The 23,651-nt window shown below is 53.5% G+C and overlaps 2 protein-coding genes and 1 pseudogene across 2 annotated transcripts; 2 read left to right on the top strand and 1 right to left on the bottom strand.

The window, feature by feature from the left end:
• The first annotated feature begins 5,682 nt into the window (after positions 1-5,682).
• Positions 5,683-17,942, top strand: SLC34A1 (solute carrier family 34 member 1). The gene is made up of 13 exons (XM_007169775.3): positions 5,683-5,753; positions 6,283-6,412; positions 6,561-6,710; positions 6,796-6,924; positions 7,179-7,322; positions 8,263-8,374; positions 8,499-8,694; positions 8,778-8,873; positions 14,096-14,165; positions 14,446-14,613; positions 15,859-15,975; positions 16,076-16,200; positions 16,859-17,942. Exons 2-13 carry the CDS (start codon positions 6,304-6,306, stop codon positions 17,360-17,362), a joined length of 1,920 nt encoding a protein of 639 aa, XP_007169837.2. The 5' UTR covers positions 5,683-5,753; positions 6,283-6,303; the 3' UTR covers positions 17,363-17,942.
• A 1,283-nt stretch (positions 17,943-19,225) lies between these two features.
• Positions 19,226-19,639, bottom strand: PFN3 (profilin 3). The gene has a single exon (XM_007169776.2). It carries the CDS (start codon positions 19,637-19,639, stop codon positions 19,226-19,228), a length of 414 nt encoding a protein of 137 aa, XP_007169838.1.
• Positions 19,640-20,949: 1,310 nt separating this feature from the next.
• LOC103017318 (mediator of RNA polymerase II transcription subunit 28-like) lies at positions 20,950-21,736 on the top strand (annotated as a pseudogene).
• Positions 21,737-23,651: the final 1,915 nt, after the last annotated feature.

The following is a 23,651-nucleotide window of genomic DNA, read 5'->3' on the forward strand; positions in this document are numbered from 1 at the left end:
GAGTGGTGCTCTGTGACCATCTCAGCTCCTGTCTCCAGAGAACTGGCTTGGGGGTAGAGCGGAGGCAGAAAGCCAAGGAGGTGAATGAGCATCCTACCTGCAGGCCAGCCCAGAGTGCCAGCTGCCAGGACGAAGTGGCCAGCTAAGATTGGTGGACCGGGGTGACCCTACAAGCCGAGGAGGCCCCCATCTTCCTGCCCCATTGCCAGGAAGCACTGAGGGAACCCAGAACCCAGACCCAAAACCTGAAGCTTGGAGTGTGGAACTGGAGCTTGGAATCTGGAGCACAAAGCCTGGATCTGGGGCCTGAAGCACAGACCCTGAACCTGGAGGCAAGAGCCGGAAGCCCAACCTGGTGTCTGGAATCTGAAATTGAAGATTAGGGCTCAGAACCCGGAGCCCAGCGCCAAGAACCAGAGCCCCGAGCTTGACATCTGATGTCTAAAACTGGAGCCCGAGACTGCAACTCAGATACTGGAGCCCACTTGAGGCCAGAACCAGAGTGGGGACCCCAGAAATTGGAGACAAGCTCCAGGCCCAGAGCATGAAGGCCAGGACCTGAAGTCTGAAGCCAACCTCCGAGCTTCAGGTCTGGAACCCAGAAGCCAGAGCCTGGGACCACCAACTGGGAGTCCACAGCCTCCCGTTCAGGCCTGGTCCCTGAGGCCAGCAGGAAGGGCATAGGACTGGGGCCATGTAAGGAAGGGAACTGCGGGGGAAGAGGTGATTTCTGAGAAAAGCCCAAAGCAGCCTCAGCTCTTTTGGCCACAGACTTTGGCCTTGTCAGTCAATGAGTGACCGGCCCTTGGGCCACCAGGATTAATCATTACATGGGGCACTTATCCCCCAAACAAGGACAGGGCATCCTCAGATCAGCCGCCCCTGCCCTGGACCCAGAGGATCTAATGTAGCCTTGGGCTCCCCCTCTGGAGAGTGGGCCTCAGATGGGACAACGTCTCAGGGCCCTGCCTGATCTGTGCCGGGCAGCTCAGATCAAAATCCAGGCTCTCTAAGAGAGGGCAGTCAAGAGGGCCAGGGGAGGGACTGCTCTGTTCCCAGAGGGAGGTGACAGGTGACCCCTACCGTGTCATTCAGCCTGCTGGTGAGAGTGGCTGCTTTGACCGCAGATACAGAGAGGATGCATCCGTGTGTGCTATGCACACTCATGCTGTGTTGGTGTGCAGTTGTGCTGGCTGCATGCCGGGCAGGAATGTTGATGCCCATATTCCCGACGTACAGCACTGTGCCGCCTCCGTGGGGCTTATATGCTGGTTGAATATTAAATAAACATATTGATGAGAAGAGGCACAAGTTTCTCAAACTGTGCTGATGGGAAACCCTGTTGTCATTAACCAGATCCCCTCAAAAAATCCAGGTCATGAACAGATGGTCTGGAATGTCAATTTTTCCTCCTTTGATTGTCGTTAAACTTTAGGTCCTGCAGAAAACTTACATAGAGCAAATTGTGTGTATTTAAGGAGCAAATGGATCTTAACAGAGAATTGCAGAAAGGGAGAATAACTGGAGCTGGTTGTGGCAGCTTCCACAGATTGCTCGCTTTCTGGACCACACACTTGCTCTTGGGACCATTCTCTACTCCGTTCAGCAATCATGCCGCTCCTGGAGAAATCCTTGTCGTTGGTGTGACGAAATTCAGTGTCTGTCAGCCTGTCCCATGCACGTTAGCCATGCTGTCTCTGCTCCCACCTCCTTTTCCTTCCCCTCCCCCAGCACTGCCCCGACTAGGCTCTCAAGGGTCACTAAATCCACTCTGTTCTCACGTTTCCTGACAGCAGCATTTGATCTTGATGACTAGGGTATCTCTTTCAAAACGTGGGCAAACCAGGGGTGGGGATGGTGGTGTGCTGAATTGGGCGATTGGGATTGATATGTATACACTAATGTGTATAAAATTGATGACTAATAAGAACCTGCAGTATAAAAAACAAACAAACAAAACAAAAAACAAAACAAAGAAAAAACGTGGGCAACCCTGGCTTCTGGGGCATCTGCTTTTCTGCTCTTCCTCCCTATCCCTGCTGTGCCTCTTCCTGTGTCCTCCCTCAAATGTGAGTGCTCCTCTGGGCTTGGCTGGATCTCTCCTCACTGTGCACACTCTCCCTGGGGGCACCTTCACCTGAGGTCACGCAGGCAGGAAGCCAAGTCACACTGCACCCTGAGGCTGTGACAGGATGCTGGTCTTTGGACTAGCAGGGGTAGGATTTAAAAGGAAGAGGGGTGACATGGTGAGATTTGCATTTTGGAAGGCTGGCTGGCTGCTTTTTTGGAGACTAGATTGAGGGGAGCAATCAGACAGAAAGGCTACTACAATAACCCAGCTGAGAGATGGTGGCCAGGACCAGGGAGGTGGCAAAAGGATTAGGGAGCTCCCAGAAAAGGAAAATTGGGAGAATTGGGGGATGAATTTGAGACCAGGAGGTAGAGGAGAAGCGTGTGTCAAAGATGCCTCCTCCATGTCTGGCTCCGTGTCTGGACCACATGCTGCTCACTGAGGTTGGAACACGCAAGAGGCCCCATTTGGGGAAAGGAGAACATTGCGTGCTTCAGACCCGCAGCTCCAACTGCTCGTGCCAGAGACACCTCAGACACAGTGGTACAGTTCAGTACAGACGGATCTTTGCATCTTCCCTCCAAAACTACTCCTCCTCCTGGGTGCCTTTCTCAGTGTGAGACACCACCAACCACCCAGGCTCCAGGCCCAGAGGTCTGGGGGAGGCCGTGGCCAGAGTGCAGGTGAGCAGACAGGGCAGGACTCACCATTCAGGGGACACACAGAGTCTGTCACAGACAGAGAGGAGGCAGGCCATGCGCAGGAGTGGGCTGAGATGAGCAGAGGGGCTGAAATGCTTGGGGGCTGGGGTGTGGCCACCTTCTCCACTGCTCTCAAGAGTCCCAGAGGCAGCTCTGGTCAGCTCCCAAGTTTCCATGCTTTTGCTAGGGCTGTGGCAGCCCCACTCCCCACAAAATATTTTTGCAAGTGGTGGAGATCCACAGCATTATGTAATTGTTTCTCTTGCGATGCATTTGATTAATAACTGCCTCCCCCGCTAAACCCTGAGCTCCACGAGGGCAGGGAAGGTAGGCTTCAAAACTGTCAAAGATCCAAACCTTATGAAAAAGGAGACACACCCCCAGCTCATAAGGAGTGCCTTGGATACCGCTGCTCCTGCCCGGGGTCTGACTGGAGCAGGCAGGGGAGAGGACCACGCCTGTGGGCGGGGGTGCACGTACCCAGACAGTCTCTGAGTCCATCAGCTCAAGGATGAATCCAACACAAGAACTCAGTAATAATTGCATTTCCCTGGATCAGCAACGTCCCTCCCACCCATGCATGAATGCCAGTCTTACCCAAATCACTCCCTCCATGTAGGAGAGGTTCTAGGACACCCAAGGGTTCACCATGTAAATTAGGGTTCATGACAGAACGTGATGCAACCATTAAAAACAACATCTGTGCTGAGTGTAAAGACACAGGAAAAGGCTTATGTTATAATGTTAGATGAAAAAAAGCAAGATGCAGTCTTCCAGAGACAATAAAATCCAAAGTAGATAGAAAAGGCACAGGGAAAAGGACAAAAGGCAGTGTTTTAAACATAATGGTGATGTTTCTGAGAAGCAGGATTGTCTTTATTTTCCTTTTTGCTATGAATGGAGACCTTTCTAGCAAGCAATGGGTGGCTGATTTCCTGCCTTAGTTCCCCAGAATCTTCCAGAACAAGCCATAAGACTCTATGGCTTACTGTCCAAACCAGGGCACTTTGCAGAGTGAAAGGGGACTCTGGGCCAACAGTCATAAACCCGGACTTGGCCAGGCAAACCAGGACTTCCGGTCACTCTCCTCAAAACCAATCCCAGCCACACCTCCGCCCCCCCAACCCCTCTCTCCCCTGTGGGTTCTGTGGCCTAAACTACCACGGCCACAATGTGGTGGCGCTGGGATCCAAACCCAGGCTGGCCTGTTCTCTGCTCTTAGCCACTTCGACAGAGAGTCTGTTGTGAACTCTATGCAGTAGATAACTCCACAATGTGCTGCAAATTAAGCACTAATGTTAAAGGGGGAAGTGTGCAGAAATGTCCATCCACCCTGATGGAAAAGGCTGGGACTGTGTCGCCCTAAGATGTGTAAGATGTTGAGTGAGATTTGTAGCTCAGGGGACCCTGAGCAAACAGAGTAGCTGGTGAGCCAAGAGTTGTTGACCTGAAACAGGGCTGAGAATCTAGAGGAGATGGGGCCATTTCTTTGGCCGGGACACTTCAGCCATCCTGGTGACAGTGAAAAGGGCATGAGAACGTGAAGAGAACAAACATGCTGAGGGACTTTGTTCTAGGCACTGAGATGGGTCATTTATCTCATTGAATCCTACAACTCACTGAAAAATTCATGCTCATTTGCCATTTTATAAGGGAAGGGACTAGGGCTCAGGGAGGTGAGTACTTAGAATCCCAGGCCGACTCAGGGACTGGACCATTTCTTGGATCAGGAGAGAAGCTGGCCTTGCAATCTTGGCTCAGCATGGAGTAGGAACTCAACTACTGTGCTTAGAAATGGATGGACAGACACAAGGCTGGCTGGCTGGCTGGCTGGCTGGCTAGGTGGATGGATGGATGGATGGATGAATGGGCCGATGGATGTTTGTTAGGACACTCAGACAGTTGCCCAAGCTAGATCTTGAATGGAACTCACCACTCCTGGATCTGAGAAAATCTTAATCCCTTAGAAGGGAAGCTCCCTTCTCACCTCTCTGTGAATATGGGCCACAACTCAGGCTCCAAGGTCCTGTAAAGAGAAACAAGCTTCTCAAAGACCCCTAAGACCCCTGTCTGGGTTTCAGGGACTCTACAGCAGACCTCATGTCATCATCAGCTTCCTGATCCAGAAGCCCAACTGTGATATATTTCTTCTCCCTCCCACCCTCCCAACACCAATTGTCCTGCCCAAGTATCCCTGAGATGCATCTTCTCTCCATCCCTCTTCTTCCCACTTAGATTCAGACCTCATCCTCTCTCACCTGGACCATCTCATCACCCTTTTAACCAGTCTCTCTGCTTCCAGACTCACTCCCTTTGACACATCCCAACCCCCCACACCTGGGACCATTCTAAAATGCGGACCAGGCCCTGCCCCATCTGGCCAGGGGCAGATTCTCTCAGGCTCACATCCTGGATCTGTGGTCTTGGACCGTCCACAATTCAGCGCTACATAGCCTCTCTGGGTTTTTCTTCTGTTGCTTCCTCCATCACACACTCCCTCTCCAAATGCCCCTCAAGACACACAGAGAGACCCATAGACACCCCGATGCAAGGCAAAGCTGAAGGGTGTTTGTGTTACTCCTTGCAGAGTACTGTCAGGCCAAGAATGAGGGAAAGGGGTCAGAGCCATGGAATCTCTGGGGACCCTGGGAACGAGGTGCCTGAGTGGCATCAGGGTCTCTGCCTGGGGGCATGGGATGCATCTGTGCCCTCCTTGCTGTGTCTGGGTCATGGTTCTGGCTGAGTATCTGTGTGGGGGAGGGGAGAGCCTGTCCACAGACTCCCCCTGCAGAGCTGACGATTAGCAATTAACCAGGAGGAATCTCGGGGGTGAGGTTAATTGGGGAACAGAGGGAGGGCAACTAGGGTTCTAGGGACTTTGCCCCTGACCCGAGGGTATAAAGAAGAGGATCCCAGCTTCTCCTCAGGCCCCTAGGGCTTCCCTGAGCATCCGAGCAGGAGCTGAAACACAGAACACCAAGGTGAGTCCAGGGTCCCCACACCCCCACCCCATCCCCAACTCTTAGGCTCCTCACCTCTGTCCTTACTGTGCCTCTGTTTCCTGTCCCCCATAACATCTCAGTCCCAGCCCAGCCTGGCTCACTGCCCCAGAGTAAAACGGACTCATGCTCTTCCAGGGCTTGGAATTCAGCTCTGCATGCCCCCCAACCCCACAGCCAGGGCCCTTGGAATAAGGTTGGGGGTGAAGGGTGGGGTGCTGAAGCAGACTGGGTCACTCCCACCCCGACAGCCGGGAACTCCTGCGGCAATTCAGGGGCGGCTAAAGCAAGTCAAGGGCTTCCCAGACTTGGGGACAGGATGGGGGCCCTCCTTAACTAAACAAGTCCTGGTCTGGTGCGGGGGGACGGTGGAGGGTGTGCTTCGCTGGATGTATGTTTGGGATCACACACCATGGGTGTTTGCGCACGTGAGCGTATGGGTGTGTGAGTGTGTGTGAGTTTCCAGGACACGGCAGTTCTCACTCAGTGTTGCTGTGCCCCTGATGCGCAGGGCCCACAGTGTGTACCCAGGATGATGTCCTACGGAGAGAGGTTGGAGGGCCGGGCTGTCTCCCCACTCCCAGTCTGTGGGGGGCACATGATGCATGGGGCGGCCTTTGCCTACGTGCCCAGCCCACAGGGTGAGTGCTGCTCCCACCCCTGGACCCTGCTTGCCCTCAGTTGCCTACGTCCTGTCCCGGTGGGGAGGCCTCCACCCCTCTGCCCACCCCTCCCAACCTCCCCGGGACGTGGGGCCTCAGGGAACTCCTGACCAGCCTCGCTCCCCAGTCCTGCACAGGATTCCAGGGACCTCAGCCTATGCCTTCCCCAGCCTGGGCCCCGTGGCCCTCGCCGAGCAAGGCTGCCCCTACGGGGAGGTTCTGGAGCACCATGACCCGCTGCCTGCCAAGCTGGCCCAGGAGGATGAGCAGAAGCCAGGTGGGCCTGGGTCGGGGTGGCAGGGGTGTCGGCAGTCACTGGCAGAGCCCTCCAGCCACTGTGCTCATGACTGGCCCGTCTCCAGAGCCTGGGTTGGCCCAGAAGCTGCGCCGGGTTGGCTTGACCCTCCTCAAGGTACCACTGATGCTCGTCTTCCTCTACCTCTTTGTCTGCTCCCTGGACGTGCTCAGCTCAGCCTTCCAGCTGGCCGGAGGTAGGGGAACAGAACCAGAGGAATTATAGAAACAGAACCTGCAGGAGATATATAGAGATCTATGATTTATTGCAAGGAATTGGCTTAACGTGATTGTGAAGCACGCTGGGCCTCTTGGGCAGAAGCCAATACTGCAGTGCACAGGTGGAATTTCTCCTTCCCCAGGGAAGCCTCAGGGGAGAGGTAGGGCAGAGGGGAGGGGACCAGGGAAGGGTTTTGAAGCGTCTCGGACAACGCTGGCTCATGCTCCCTAGGGAAGGTGGCTGGCGACATCTTCAAGGACAATGCCATCCTGTCCAACCCGGTGGCGGCGCTGGTGGTGGGGATCCTTGTGACCGTTCTGGTGCAGAGCTCCAGCACCTCCACATCCATCGTGGTCAGCATGGTCTCCTCCGGCTGTGAGTTGGCCCACGAGGGCCAGGGAAGGAGTGGGGGGCTGGGATTCTGGACCCGCGGCTGGGGTGGGAAGAGCAGGAGTGGGGGCAGGGGCCGCGGGCAATGGGCAGCTCTGGTGTCTCCCACTCTGTTCTCCAAAGCATGGCCTGGAGTCTCAGCCAGGAGGGGCGCCCCAGGAGCTGGGAAGGGTGGCAGCTAGGGAGTACACCCTCAAGAAGGCTCACCTCCATGTTGCCACACAGTCACTCATTCCCTCAATCAGGGGAACAGAACCAGAGGAATTAGAGGAACAGAACCTGCAGGAGATATATAGAGATCTATGATTTATTGCAAGGAATTGGCTTATGTGATTGTGAGGCAGGCTGGGCCTCTTGGGCAGAAGCCAATACTGCAGTGCACAGGTGGAATTTCTTGTTCCCCAGGGAAGCCTCAGTTTTGCTCTTAGGGCCTTTAATCTCATGAGATGAGGCCCACCCAGATTATTGAGGTTAATCTTTTCTCAAGGTCAACTGATGGTTGAGGCAAATCCATCGGCAAAACACCTTCACAGCAACATCTAGATTAGTGTTGGACTGAATAACTGGGTATTAGCCAAGCTGACACATGAAAGTGATGTCACACTCATGTACACATGTGCACACACAAGCACAGAGACACATTTGAATTTAGGACCCGTGCCCTCATGGACATGCACCCACACACTCGTTCACATATACACAGGTGCGGTACACGTATGTGAACATCAGTTCACATGTATGCACACATGTAAACACAAAGCATGTGCCCCCATGCACCTGTGACGTGAGGCTGAGCAGAGTCAGCAGCATGGCAGGAATGCCTGCTGGGGGCTGGGATGAGGGCAATGGGTCTGACAGGAGAGGTTGTGGGGCAGGAGCTGGGTGGCCCTGATCCAGTTAGTTAAGAGGCGCCCTCTTCTACCAGTGCTGGAGGTAAGCTCTGCCATCCCCATCATCATGGGCTCCAACATCGGCACCTCCGTCACCAACACCATCGTGGCCCTGATGCAGGCGGGGGACAGGACTGACTTCCGGCGGTGAGGGGGTGGAGCAGTGAGGGGCCTGTCCTTGTCGGGGGAGGGTGGTCCCAGACGCCAGGAGCCCCCGATCTGAGTGCATCCTGGCTCCGGCCTGCCCTGCAACGTGGCCTCCCTGCCCCAGGGCCTTCGCGGGGGCCACAGTGCACGATTGCTTTAACTGGCTGTCAGTTCTGGTCCTGCTGCCCCTGGAGGCTGCCACCGGGTACCTGCACCACATCACTCGACTTGTGGTGGCCTCCTTCAACATCCGTGGCGGCCGCGACGCCCCTGACCTGCTCAAGATCATCACGGAGCCCTTCACTAAGCTCATCATTCAGGTGGAGGCAGGGCTGTCGTGGGGCGGGGGCTGGGGGACTGTAGGACCCCACCCTCACTCCCCCCTCCCACACCTTGCCCACAGCTGGACAAGTCCGTGATTACCAGCATTGCCACGGGGGATGAGTCCCTGAGAAATCACAGTCTCATCCGGATCTGGTGCCACCCAAACCCCATGGAGGTGAGTCCCAGGTCTGGCTTCAGTGAGAAGACTCCCTCTTCAGACAGCTGACTGCCAGTATCATTGTCTGTTCAAAAGCTCTATGTAGACCTAGGGGATCATTTACCCTGGGAGGACAAATATGGGGCACTTTTGCAGTGATACTGTGCCTATGGCAGATGTTGCTACACCCTCCCAGCCTCACACCAGCTTCAGGCAGCCATTGCCAATCAATTAGAGTTAGCATGTCATCGATCTAGCCCAGAGATTGGTTCTCAAAGTGTGGACCGGTGACACACATACCACCTGGGAACCCATTAGAGATGCAAACTATCCGGCCATTTCCTAGACCCACTAAATCAGAAAAAAAACAGGTAGAGCCCAGCAGCCTACATTTCAACAAGCCCTCTGGGGCTGTTCCACGCTCAAGCTGAAGAACCACTGATATGGCTCAAACCTGTGGTTTCATAGGTAGAGAAATTGGCTCCAAGGGGCTAAGAAACTCTCCAGAGCTTGTCCTACCACTTCAGGGCCCCAAGCTCAGGTCTTGCAATCTAGGGCTCTCTCTTCCCCCAGGTGCCAGGGGGATTAATGACTCACTTCTGCCGTGTTTGGGGGCCCAGGTAATGTGCAGAGGTGGGCGGGGAGAGAGTGCTATAAGGATGCCTGGGAAAAATAGGACCAACAGGAAACTGGCCCAGGAGCAGGACAAGTGGGCCATGGAGACCTCACTGGAGACACAACAGCCACTTGTACTGATATTGGGCTCCTTCCCCTGGAGACTCCCACAGGCCGGTGTCCCCTTGTCCTGCTGCACTCTTCCTGCTGCTTTCTGGCTTCTAATGCCTGGAATGAGGCTCCGTTTGGATCAGTTGGACACTCGTGGACCAGCCATTACACCAGGCTAACATGGAAGCTAGCAATTAGCACACTTTCTCACTCAGCCATAAAAAGGAAAATGCTTCATCAAAACCATAATCCACAGTATTTGCTCCCCCTTGATTATAACATACAAGAAGTAACACCATTTAGAACGAAAGACAAGGAAACCAGAAGCCCAGCACACCCTCTTCACTTGCTACTTGATGTTCCCAGACTTTATCCCAGTGTGAACAGAGAACATTCTTTCAACTGGCCCTGCGAGGTTCCTTTGCATCTGAGTGGCACACAGCTCCAGCTCAGTCCTTCTGAGTGTTCAAGGCAGTTTGACATCAAAAAGCCCATGCAGACAGCTTTCACGCTGGCTTTGTGACCCCTCTAACACATCTCCCCTTCTCATGAGCACTCTGGGCCCTCTCCAAGCTCTCTGAATGGCCAAAATCCCCTCCGCTTCACAGCAAAACCTGAAAGAGACCAAAGTCACACACTTTGAACTTCACAAAAAGCAAGCTGTGGAAGGGAGCTCCTCAGCCGTGGTGATCCTCGAGTCCTCTGAAATCCCTGCTGCCTGCCTGCAGCTGCATTCACCTGGTCTCCCCTTGAAGGATGCACCAGCACATGTAGCTCTCACCCAATGGAATCCTCAGTGACGCTGGTCCTGAGGCCCAGGGATTGGAAGCAACCCACCCAAGTTCACTGGGCCGGGGCTGTCCTCACTGGTGCCTCCACTGCTCCTGCTACTGCTCGCCTGAGCACTGTTTTCTCGTCCCAGCTCTCCCGGGAAACCTTCCCTTGAGAGCAGGGTCCAGACTGGATTTCCTTGGCTTGGAGAGTAGCTGGGGGTGGGATGTGAGCTCCCTGTTCTGGCCCTCTCTCTGGGACAGTCCCCTTTGGAAAGTGGCTCACTCAGCCACGTGCACTGGCCGCTCCTCCTGCACTGAAGACTCACGTTTTTCCTCTGGCCACCGAGTCTCCTGTGGCCCCTTCCAACCTGTTCTCATTGCTTCCAGCTTTCACCAAGCTAGGCCCAACCTCGCCTAAGCCAGCCTCCAGGGCACCTATGTGATGACAGTCTGGGGTTTTCCAGATGGTGAAAGAAAAACCAGAGGCAGTGTTTGTTAGCATCCCAACAATTCTTGATGTTCCAGGGTCCTGACACCGTCCTGGGAATTACCTTCTTGTGTGGTCACAGTGTGGATTGTCAACCCTACATACCTGGTTTAAACCAGCTTCTTTTGAGGACTTGGGAGGCAGGGATTGTCACAACCCCATTTTAAACAGGTTCAGACAGGCTTGTCCAAGTCTATGTGATTGAGGTAGGACAAAAATCCTGGTGGAATCTGGAGCCCACACTCTTGACTCTCCATTTCGCTGTCTCTTCCAGATGTATATCCCACCATACGTGTCCATTTCCCACTTTGCCTATCAGGCGTGATGCCACCAGGTGACCACAGCCACTTGGAGACCCTCCAGGGGTGGTAGGTGCAGCTGTAAAAATGAATTCTCCTCTTTGCCACCAGATGGCGCTGCTAGCAGAGCACTCACGCTCTGCTTCCAGAAAAGCAAAGACCCTAAAACACCTCTTCTCCTGGAGGGGAGACTACTGCACACGCCCACATCCTGCACGGTTTTCCCCAGGGGAAGGATTCTTGGAGCCCACATTCCTCTGTGAGCTTAATCATATCCTTCAGTTCCCAGAGGTGTCTCCTTAATTTGGGTTGTCTCTGCAAGCACATAAATCCCAAGCTCTCTCTTCCCAGATCCCTCACAACTAGCCCCTGGGGAGAAGTGGGCAGCATTATGGACCTCATGCTTCAGACAGGGAAACTGAGGCTCAGAGAGGTTACGTGTTTTGTCCAGTGTCACACAGCAGGGAGTGCTCAGCTGGGGTTGAGCCCAGGGCTAAGGCAACCCCTCCACATGCCCCTCCCACTCCTCCACCCCCACCTACCCAAGGCCCAGGAGGGATGGGCATATCCTGAGGCTATGCCCCAGACCCTGGGCCTGGCAGCTCTTTACCTAGGCTGGAGCTCCCACCTTCCCCTCTGCTGGACAGGGAAGCCCCAGGGCCTGCTCCTTCCCCTCCCGTCTCCGCCCACCCAGCCTGGCAATGCAGTTGACCCTCTCTCTGCCACTCTTGCTGCCTCCACACTCCTCTCTTGCACTTTAGGGTCTCTGGACCGGCCCTTTGAACTCAGCCAGGGCCACATAACCCCAGGCAGGAAGGTCAAGTTTCCAAAACTCAGAAGTCCTAGCCCCCAGCCTTGCCCTGCCCCGACATTGTCAGCACTGAGTGGGACCCCAGTGGAGCTCCTCTCCTCCTCCTCCAGCCTCCCCAGGTCCCAGAGACCCCTCCCCCAAGAGACCCCTAGGCCCAGCGCAGTGCAGGATGGTCCACCAATTTCCTTCCCAGCAGGGCCAGGATCTTCAGGCATGTCTGCAGGAGCCATTGATCCTGACCTAGGAAGTCAACCCATACCCACACACCATGGGATACTAGATAGGCCCAGGGAGGGAGGGGGTCTAATCCTTATTTGGAGGCACAATTTATCGAAGGCTTGTCATGATCTAAGCCCTGTTGTGAGTGCTTCACACATATTTCCTCCTGTAACCTTTGCAACAGCTCTTTTCTTATCCTGCTTTAGAGAAAACTGGCTCAGTGAGGCGGCATGACTTGCACAAGGTAGCTGAGATAAAAGCAGGATTTGAACTCAGATCTGCCAGACAGCAAACACCCGGCTATCTCCCAGTTACCACCACTTTCCCAGCCGGCTTTTCCAATCAAGCCCATCAGAGACTATTTTCTCCTGGTTTCTCAGCCTGCAATTCTGGCCCAGGCTTGAGGGTGCCCCAGGGCCCTGGTATGGCCAACTGCGTACGCAGATGAGCACGCTGCCCCCCTCAAGGGAGTACATGCCACTAAAATAAACCCCGATTTAAAGTCAGGTGCCATAAATAGTTCTTATCTCTAACACACATTTTTTAAATGACACAAATTAGAATAAAACATAAAGGAGCTGTAAATCCAAGTGCCAGTACCACACCTGAGCCCTTACCCTCAGCACCCAGGAAGGTCAGAGGGGTGTGGGCTGTGGACTCCCCAGGGGATCCCACAGGGAATGGGACCAGGGTCCATATCAGCTCCCAGAGGAGGAAGATGGTGGTGACAGGGAGAAGCTGTGGCTCTTTCATTTTGCCTGGGGCCCAAGGAGTAAGGGCCCCTTTCTGCAGCTCAAGTCCTCCTTTGTAACATGGCTTCTTCCTAGCCAAGCCTGGCCCACTTTCTACTTTCACTGATGGGACCCTGGGGGAAAGGTAAGGAGCCCAGGTTGCATTTTTAAAAAGAACTCCTTAGGGAATTCCCTGGCAGTCCAGTGGTTAGGACTCCACGCTTTCACTGCTGAGGGCCTGGGTTCGATCCCTGGTCGGGGAACTGAGATCCCACAAGCTGTGCCAAGGAAAAAAAAAAAAAACTCCTTAACCCAAGAAGGCTACAGATGAGTGGTTCCAGACTGGTCAGACTGGCCTTCACAGAATTGTAAAGTATGTCTTTAAGTGGTTGCCAGCATTTACAGATTGGGAGATTTTATCTAAACCTTCAGAGTTGTGGTTTCTCTTGTAGAATCAGGCCCTTTGACTAAGCTGGGCTGCATCTCTGGACAGTGACAGTGGCCTGGAGCTGAGTAGCTGCTGCCCCTTTAGGCCCAGGACACTCCCCACCACCTCCACGCAGAGCCCGAGCCCCTCACTTAGGCTACCTGCCTGGCCCTGGGCCCTCTGAGTTAAGGGGCCTCTCCAGGAACCCCCTCCTCTTCACCGATAGTAGGTGGGGGAGGGAAGAGATGTTGGTCCTGGGCCCTCTGCCCCACCCCCTCCAGATAAGGAATTGAGCAAGAGGAAAACAGAACATGGGCTAGGTACCTGAGGGGAGAGGACAGGGCAAGGATGCTGCAGAAGAGGAGGCCCTGAGACAGGGATTGATAATAAAAGATGGGGAAGGGAGAGTTTTCAGAAGAAGTGGGCCATGGTCAGCAGCCTCCAATGCCAAGGAGAGGTAGAAGAAAACATGGACAAGACACCATCAGATCAGGAGGCCCCTGCAGGCCCCAGTGAGAGCCAGATCAGTGGGTTGATGGGGCTGAATATTCTGAGGGCCGACTACAGCCAGATTCTCCTGTGGCAGATATTTTCAACTCCATTTCATCATTGGAGGAAACAGACTCAGAGAGGGCAAGCAAAGCATCCAAGGGCATGTAGTCAAGAGGACCATCTGTATCCCCTCCATCCCTCCGTAACCCCCACCTTAGCCCCCATCCCAGGCTGCATTTTCCTGAATTCTCTAAGTCACTCTCCTCTTAATCTAGGTTCCCTCCCGCAGGCCCAGGGCAGAGGCCAACACCAGCCGGATGCTCGGAAATGCCACTATGGAGAAATGTGAGTACCTGCAGCGCGGGAGATGTCTGGCACGGCAGGGCAGAGTCTGGCAGAGGCAGGGCCATCTCCCACCTGGCCACTGCTGCTTCCAGCCCCAGGAGGACAGCTGTCAGCCAGCCCAGCTCCTGGGCTTGGGTCTGGCCCTGCTCTAGAGGTTGAAGAGACATGAGGCAGGGCCTTTGGCTCTGAGCCCACGAGGGTGGCAAAGGTCGGGGCTAGGAGCTGGATTGAGTGGGTCAGCTCTCGGAAGCTTGATACCACTACCACCACCCTCCCGCAGGCGGTCACATTTTCGTGGACACAGGACTGCCTGACCTGGCTGTGGGGCTCATCCTGCTGGCTGGCTCCCTGGCGCTCCTGTGCACCTGCCTCATCCTCCTCGTCAAGATGCTCCACTCTCTGCTCAAGGGCCAGGTGGCCAAGGTCATTCAGAAGGTTATCAACACTGGTGAGCCTCGAGCAGTGGGTGGGCAGGCCCCAGGATGGGCCCTTCTGGATCTTGCTGAGTCCTGCCACTGCCTTGGTGTGTGGTCTGGGTAAAGCCCTACCATCTCTGAGCCTCAGTTTCCCCATGTGAACAAAGAAGAGACTGGACGAGGTGATTTTTGAGGCCCCTGAGGTGCTGACAGCTGGGGATCTGTGGCTGCTTCCAGCTGTGCTTCCATTCTAGCAGGTGGCCCCAAAGAGATTCTCAGAGGCCATTGTTTGATTCAATTAATAGTCATTGAGCCCCTACTGTGTGCCAAGCACGGCGTGGTGACAGGGATACAGAGGTGAGCCACACAGAGATGGCTCCTGCCCTCAGGGGGCTCACGGCCCACAGGGGGAGACAAGCAATAAAAAAGTGATCGAGGGGGGATAAATTCAGATAGAGCGGTAACTGCCAAGGAGAAAGCAAAAAACAGCAAATAGGATATGGAAGAGGCTGCTTTTGATGGGTGGTCAGTGGCTTCTGTGCAGAGGTGACATTTGAGCAGGGACCTAAATGTGGAGCAGTCAGATGTGGCTGAAGAGCTTTTCGGGTAGAGGGAACCTACCTGAAAGTGCAAAGGCTCCGAGGCAGGACTCAGCTGGGCAGGACTGTGGCACAAAAAGGTGGCCAGCAGTGTGGTGGGAGCTCAGTGAGTGAGGTGGAGAGAGATAGGGAGAGGTCAGCGAGGTAACAGGGACAGAGCAGGTCCCAGGCTGCGCTCAGAGCCTAGACTTTATCCAGGGTAATGGGGGCACTTGGGGGTTTGGGCAGGGCAGTGATACCATCTGACTTTCATTTAAGCCTCATTTTGAGCTTTCGGGACACTGCCTGGCACTGGCAAAGGCAGCATGACAAACGCTGGAATAAGGGGCATCCATGGATCTATGGGAGCTCAGAGGAGGGAGATGCAAAGTCTGCCCAGGGCCTGGGGTCAGGGAGGGCTTTCCAGTGGCAGTGATATCCACGCCGTCCCGAGGATGAATATTTAGGAGTGAGGAGGATGTCCCAGACAGAGGGAACAAGGGAGCAAAAGGATGATAGAAGCAGGCTGAGAAGGGCCTTTAATCCAAGATCAAAGAGGACCAGGAAAAGCCACCACCGTTGAGCAGGGGACTGACAAGGTCCCACTTGGAAGCTGACATCGATTCCTCCTCCCCAAGGAAAGTCCCCGCCCCCTCCCAATGCCCTCCCACTGACCCTACTGGGACTGTTTGCTCGCAGACTTTCCCACCCCCTTCACCTGGGCCACAGGCTACTTTGCCATGGTGGTGGGCGCTGGCATGACCTTCGTTGTCCAGAGCAGTTCTGTGTTCACCTCGGCCATCACCCCACTCATCGGTGAGTCCCCACACCGAGTCAGGGTCAGGTGGGGCAGGGTTGACAGGAAAAGGGCTGAAGGAAGGAGCTGGGGAGACCATGTCCTCTCCTCTATCCCCAGGCCTGGGTGTGATCAGCCTTGAGCGCGCCTACCCACTCACACTGGGCGCCAACATCGGCACCACCACCACGGCCATCCTGGCTGCACTGGCCAGCCCCCGGGAGAAGCTGTCCAGTGCTTTCCAGGTGCGCTTGGGAGAGTAACCCTGTCAGAGGCAGGACAGGGCTAGGACTGGTGCCTGGAGCCTGACCCAACGTAGGACAACACGTACAAATTAGTTTTTGACTGCCTACTAGGGGCCACCCACTATGCCAGACTCTATGGAAACCATACGGGCAAAGTATACCTGGTGCTGCCCTCAAGACCTTAGTGTCTAACAGGGGAGAGACATTACTGAGAGCCATGCCAATCGAACAAGAGTAAGAGGGATTTGTACTCTGAGGAAGGGGTGCTGGCTCAGTTTGGGGGATCAAGGACTGGGGGGGCAGACAGCAAAGGGGTTGCTGTTCTAGGAGCAAAGGAGTAACTGATAAGCCAGGATGTTGCCCGCTCAGAAGGCCAGAGCTTCTGAGCCAGAAACTGGTGTGAATCTTTTAGTTACTGGATCTGGGCAGGATCTGCTGGGGAATTCCTGAGAGGGAGATCAGTGGGGGAAATGTGGAGAGTTCAGGGCAGCAGTTATTTACCTGCTGGTCCAGAAGTGTTTCAGTATTTTACTGGGGGAATGTCAGCCCTAAGTGCTGACTTTCCTGCTGCCCAGACCCTGTAGGGCCACTGTTATCTATCTTGACTCAGGAGCTGGCGCCCCTGCCCACCTCCACCCCTCCGCCCTCTCCCCTGCAGATTGCCCTCTGCCACTTCTTCTTCAACATCTCAGGCATCCTGCTGTGGTACCCAGTGCCCTGCACGCGCCTGCCCATCTGCATGGCCAAGGCGCTGGGCAAACGCACCGCCAAGTACCGCTGGTTCGCCGTCCTCTACCTCCTACTGTGCTTCCTACTGCTGCCGTCGCTGGTGTTTGGCATCTCCATGGCAGGCTGGCAGGCCATGGTAGGTGTGGGCACACCCTTTGGGGCCCTGCTGGCCTTCGTGGTACTTGTCAGCATGCTGCAGAGTCGCAGCCCCGGGCGCCTGCCCAAGTGGCTGCAGACATGGGACTTCCTGCCCCGCTGGATGCATTCCCTGCAGCCCCTGGACCACCTCATCACCCGCGCTACCTTGTGCTGTGCCAGGCCCGAGCCCCGCTCACCCCCGCTGCCCGCCAGGGTCTTCCTGGAGGAGTTGCCCCCTGCCACACCCTCCCCCCGCCTTGCGATGCCCAGTCACCACAATGCCACCCATCTCTAGGCTCCAGCCCAGACTGCTGCCTGGAGTCAGGAAATGCCTGTGCCTGGTGCCCGGGGTAGAAGGGCAGAGGGGTGTGTCTGTGTGCTCTGGGCATGCGCCTGTCCTTGCGCAGGTCCTCAGAGGTCTGGGCTTGTGAGAGACCTGCTCTGTCCCTGTCACTCATTGAGAGACAGTGTTATGCGCACACGTGGGCACGTTGGGGTGAGCCTGTGTGACAGCCTGCATATGCGTACTGAGGCACCTGGGGGTGGGGTGGGGGGGTGCGTGCCAACTGCAGGTTACTTGGGTATGATTTTGAGTCCTTTGCACATGTGTTTGGAGACCTGCACTGTGTCCTTGTGCACACACAACTCTGACTGGGCTGGGTGGGAGTAAGGGTGAGTCTGAGTTCATGACCTACAGCTGTTTGCTCGCGCATAGATGTGGGAGCCTGAGTCGCTGGCTGAATTCTCGCCCCCTCCCTGCCACCTTCCTTCCTCCATGATACCATTCTCCTCATCCTCACCCAGGTTTTCTGTATCATTGTTACAACCCTCTTCCCCAACACTGCTTGATTAAAAAAAAAAGAAAAAGAAATGAAACTCTCATTGTGCACTTGGAAGTCTGCTTGCTCTCTGTCTAGGGGGGAGGAGAGACCATGGTTTGGGGTTCAGCAGCACTATCTCCCCTCCCAAAGAGAGCCTGTTGTGCCCTGGAGGAGCCAGCCTACAAGCTCTCCCCAACAATCCTCCTGGCCCTGCCTAATGAGTCCAATCCACAATTCAAACTTCCTGGAGCCCCGGCTAGGGCCACCTTAAGGCAAGTGTAAGGAGGACTCTTTGCTAACCCCACCAGGCTGACCTCCTCTGGTCTCTATCTGCCTCTGCTCACCCACCTCATTGCCTCCCTCCCTCCCTCTCTCTGGGATAAAATCAGTTCTCCAGAAAACAAGTGATAGGTGGGGGCCTGTCAGGGCCACTGGGGGAAGGAGAATCAGGGTGGAGATGGGCAAGAGAGGTCATGCCCTGGACCCCAGTGCACAGGGCGCAGAAACTAGCCACTCTCCCTCTCACCTTTATCCTCTACTCTTGGGCAATAAACCAGCCTTCATTTAAACCCACCCAAATTTTTCAATTCCTCCTCCTCCATAGGTCCCCCTGAGCTGAGGCTTGCAGAGGGAGGGTCAAGGGGTGGGGGGTGCCAAAGTTCCTCCCTCTAGTCCAGGGACATATCCAGGGCCTTTGGACCCCAAGGAGGCAGGAACGCTGTAGGGCCCCAGACCTAGTTGTGACGGTCTGCAACATGTGCCTCCCCACCCCCACCTCCGTCCCCTTTGAAGTATGTGCAGGGAGATGCAAGGGCCTGCAAGCCCTAGAGCTGCTCTCCAGGCTACCAGCCCCACCATCACCCACTCACAACCCTCACTAGTGCTTCCTCTTGTCATGTGGAGGGGGTGAGAAGTACCCTGGCCTCCAGCTTAGGGAGTGTTGTGGGAGGGTGGGGAGGGGACTTCCTTTACCGTATGTCCCACACAGATCTGTAGAAAGTTTTGTGGGAAAGGATGCTCAGGCCTGAGTTAGAGGGTTTGAGAACTCCCTCCTAGGGTTGGCCGTCCTTAGGACCCTGGGAAGGCACCAAGGCCCTTGGACTCTGGCCTAGGGAGTTAGGCCACAGGCAGGGCACCCATGGGAGGGCCTGGTGTAGGGCTCAGGAGGCTGGGAAGCCTCTGGACTCATAATACCAACCTCACCAGATACATTTTCTGCAAGGATCTTCCAGTAAAGTACTTTCCGCATCTGCAACCCTCCCCATCCCCCTCACGACCGGAGGGTGAGTCTGCCACGCCCAGGTCAGACTTTATTTTGCCGCTGTCTGGCTGTCCTGCTAGGTGCCCTGCGAGCGCAGCCCGTGGATCAGCTCGTGCATCTTCTTGTTGAGAATGCCCCCATGCACGCCCCGCCGGCCCATGAGCACGAGGAGCACACGCGGCGTGTGGCCCACGCAGATGGCGCGCCCGTCCAGCCCCTTAGTGCGTGCGTCCAGCACTCCGTCTCCCTTGGCCAGCAGGTGGTCTCGGATGACGCAGCAGCGGCGGCCCGCCACGCTCAGGCCCGCCTGCAGGAAGGTGCGCCGGTCCGGCCCCGTGAGTACACCCACCTCCTGCGGTGAGATGGCCGCCAGCAGGCCACCGGGCCGCGATGCCCACACGCAGCGATTGTCCGAGTGGCCCACGATGGCCACGTCGTCGATGCGCTGGTCCCGCAGCACCGCACTGATGTAGCCTTTCCACTCGCCCATTCCGGCTCAGAGTGAGCCCCTCGCCTCTCACTTTCGAGGGTTGTCCTGCTGCGCCGCGCACCTGGAACGCCCGGGGCACTATGACGTATTCGGGGGGCGGGGTTGTGACGTTGAGGTGGCGCTAGGTCACAGAGCGGCTATCCATGCTGGAGAATGGGGTGCGGGTGGGGCGGCGTTCGTATCTAAGGCCTGATGAAGTTCTAAAGTTAGCCTGAAGGAGGGAATCGCACGAGTCAAAATAACTCTCAAAATAAACAGACAAGCGAACACTTAAATGGCCCATCAAGCTCAGCACACATGAGTTTAAGAACAAAAAGAAAGGTGCCGGGCTTCCCTGGTGGCGCAGTGGTTGAGAATCTGCCTGCCAATGCAGGGGACACGAGTTCGAGCCCTGGTCTGGGAAGATCCCACATGCCGTGGAGCGACTAAGCCCGTGAGCCACAACTACTGAGCCTGCGCGTCTGGAGCCTGTGCTCCGCAACGGGAGAGGCCACGATAGTGAGAGGCCCGCGCACCGCGATGAAGAGTGGCCCCCACTTGCCGCAACTAGAGAAAGCCCTCACACAGAAACGAAGACCCAACACAGCCATAAATAAATAAATAAATAAATAAAATTAAAAAAAAAAACAAAACATTAAAAAAAAAAAAAAAGAAAAGAAAGGTGCCATGTCTAAACTGCCTGACCTCTCAGCCTGATAACCATGCAACTCCCAGAATGTGGTTCTCAAACATTAGGAGTATCAGAATCTCCTGGAGAGCTGATAAACAGATTGCTGGGCCCCAAGTCAGAGTTTTCTCATTCTGCAGTATGGGATGCAGGCAGAGAACACGCATTTCTAACAAGTTCCCTGGCGGTGCTGCTGCTGGTCCAGGAACCACACTTTGAGACCCACTGCCCTAGTGACAGTTGGGGCAAGGGTGAGGGTCTTCCACGCCATCAGCCTTAAGGGTCCACACCACTGATTTAATGTTAAGTACTTCTAACCATGGTTCTCAACCTCCGCTGCAGATAGAATCACCTGGGGAGGTTTTAAAACAAACGGCTAGGCCGTTTTAGAAATGGCGGGGGGCTTCCCTGGTGGCGCAGTGGTTAAGAATCTGCCTGCCAATGCAGGGGACACGGGTTCGAGCCCTGGTCTGGGAAGATCCCACATGCCACGGAGCGACTAAGCCCGTGTGCCACAACTACTGAGCCTGCGCGTCTGGAGCCTGTGCTCCGCAACGGGAGAGGCCGCGATGGTGAGAGGCCCGCGCACCGCGATGAAGAAATAAATAAATAAATAAATTTATTAAAAAAAAAAAAAAAAGAAATGGCGGCTCTGCTGGGAGGCGTGTTCTCCGGGCAGCCACCCGGACCCCCCGCCACCCCCGCCGGGGCTCTCGGGCTAGGCTTCGCTTCTTCAGGCCATACCAGGCGTTCCGAGAACTTCTAACAGTACCTTGGTGGACGAGTTGGAGTCATTGTTCGAGGCTTGTTTTGCTTCTCTGGTGAGTCAGGATTATGTCAATGGTACAGATCAGGAAGAAATTCGAACTGGTGTTGATCAGTGTATCCAGAAATTTCTAGATATTGTGAGACAGACAGAATGTTTTTTCCTACAAAAAAGATTGCAGTTATCTGTCCAGAAAACCAGAGCAAGTTATCAAAGAGGATGTCTCGGAACTGAGGAACGAATTACAGCGGAAGGATGCTCTGGTCCAGAAGCACTTAACAAAACTGAGACATTGGCAGCAGGTGCTGGAGGACATCAACATGCAGCACAAAAAGCCAGCCGACATCCCTCAGGGTTCCCTGGCCTACCTCAAGCAGGCATCTGCAAATATCCCTTCACCGATGGAGCAAACCTGAGGAAAAGCCACCTGAACATGAGCTGGTGGCTGAGTCAGCCCAGACACAGTTTTGTCAAACATCACTTCTTGTAGACATGACATTTTGGGAGAACTCTTTGCCAGAGAATATGATTTTAGTTTTGTGCTCTCATCTAAAATTTTCCCCCTATTTTTATAAGTGTTATTTCTGGAGTACTTTATAAAATGCTTATTGCTTTGGTAAACCAAGTATATTGTCTTTAGCAAAGTTTAAGACTGTTAGTGTGATGCCATTTACAGATTCCTTTTTATGTTTTTGGTTTTTGCTGCTTGTTATTATTTTTATTTTTGAATGAGTGTTAATCTCTCTGTTTCCAGTTTTAGATTATTTTGTATGATCTGAGGGGAAAAGCTTGTATGATCTGATCTGCATATCAAAGGATGAGGATTTCGGTTGTAGGCCTTTTATGATAATTTACCCATCAGTGGCAGTATATAAAAATATGTAAATGTGCTGTTTTTTTCAAGACTTTGAACTACCTCAAGAAGAAGAGTATATAAAAATAAAAATATATAAAAATATGTAAATTTTATATATAAAAATATGTAAAATATATAAAAATATGTATATAAAATATGTAAATTTGCTGTTTTTCAAGACTTTGAACTACCTCAAGAAGAAGAGTCTAATGCAACAATGTAACACTTCCAGAACCTCAGAAAGAGGATATTTTGTAAATAGGTTGGAAGAGGATTATAATATCGTAGGTTAGTGTAGTAACTGTTATTGTACTGCAGTAACCTAGTGCTATAGGAATCCAGTAGTATCCTTAAGTTAATGTTGACTTTTATTTGGGGTAAGTTTATATTTTGTGTAGTGTTTATTTACTTTTGGGGGGGGTAGGAGCAGTGATATGCTAGTGATATTCATTTATGCAATAATCAGTTTAAGTAACAGAGCGGACCCTGCTCTCAATAGGGGCATAAGTGAAGTATGAGGGTTAAAGTTTGCTGTGATCATCTCTGAGTTTTGAGTTTTGTTTGTTCTGCTGTTTGGAGCAGATTTTTCCATTAATGAATTTCTTGCTAATGGGTAGTGTTGATTCCAAGGGACTGGGGCCTTGAGGTGGGAGGTTGGCTGCAGGGTGCATGGGAGACTCGGTGTTTGGGAAGATATTTTACCCTCTGTCAGTCACACAGGCCACCTCAGATTCTCTGTTGAACCGTTGTTGAGAAATACAAACCAGCACTGTGTCTGGTCTGCTGTTGAGAAATACAGACCGGCATTGTGCCTGGTATCCTTGGATGAGGCTTTCCTTTCTCTGTTGTTCACATTCCCTCATTAGATTACACCCCTTCTCCCTCACCCAGTGCTGCACTGTCTCTTGAACAGGCAGTAATTCTGTGACTCGGTGTCTTGCCTTGCTTTTTCTCCAGCCTTGAAGGCCCTGCCCCACCCACCTTGACATCCACTCAAGTTCCCCTCTGGCCTGGACGCCACCTGGTCTCTGCAGCCTCCAAAAGCCCTCTCGTCATATCCACAGTACACAGGACTTCTTGTCTCTTCTGCCAGCCTTGCTTGGTTCTCCCTCTGGAGTTAGTGATCTGTCTCCTTGTTCCTCATGAGAAGTAGGCATTATTCCCCTCTGAATATACAGGGACCATTTATTATCTTTTATACATAATAACTTAGTACTTATTTTTGTTTGTGTATGTGTGTGTATGGTACACAGCCGGAGGCCAACGAATTCCCTCATTCGGAATATATAGTTAAACAAAGCTTTTAAAAGTTGTTTTTAATCACATTATCTGATTTCAAGGTTGTTAACCTGGTCATCTCATGCCAATTAGAGGGTCTGATTGGCAGCTTTAGATTTCTTGATTAAAAACCTAACTAAATTGATTACATTTTAGGCATTCTTTCAGTAATGGGGAGGTTCTTAGCGAAAAGTTCAGGAACTATTCTATTTGGTGCTTAGTAAAAATATTTTGAATTAATGTGTGTACCAGTTATTGTCATTTCTTTATTAACTTCAAAAGTTTTCTGCCAAATAAACATTTCACTTTTTTCTGTTTGTAACAAAACAAAACAAACGGCTACCCACCCACCCCCCTTCCCTAGAAATATTGATTTAATTGACCTGAGGTGGATGTTGGGCATAGGTTCAAAAAGCTCCCCGTGGTGATTCTGATGTACAGTCAA

The sequence above is a fragment of the Balaenoptera acutorostrata genome, chromosome 2, assembly GCF_949987535.1.
Source record: "Balaenoptera acutorostrata chromosome 2, mBalAcu1.1, whole genome shotgun sequence".
Taxonomy (NCBI): Eukaryota; Metazoa; Chordata; class Mammalia; order Artiodactyla; family Balaenopteridae; genus Balaenoptera; species Balaenoptera acutorostrata.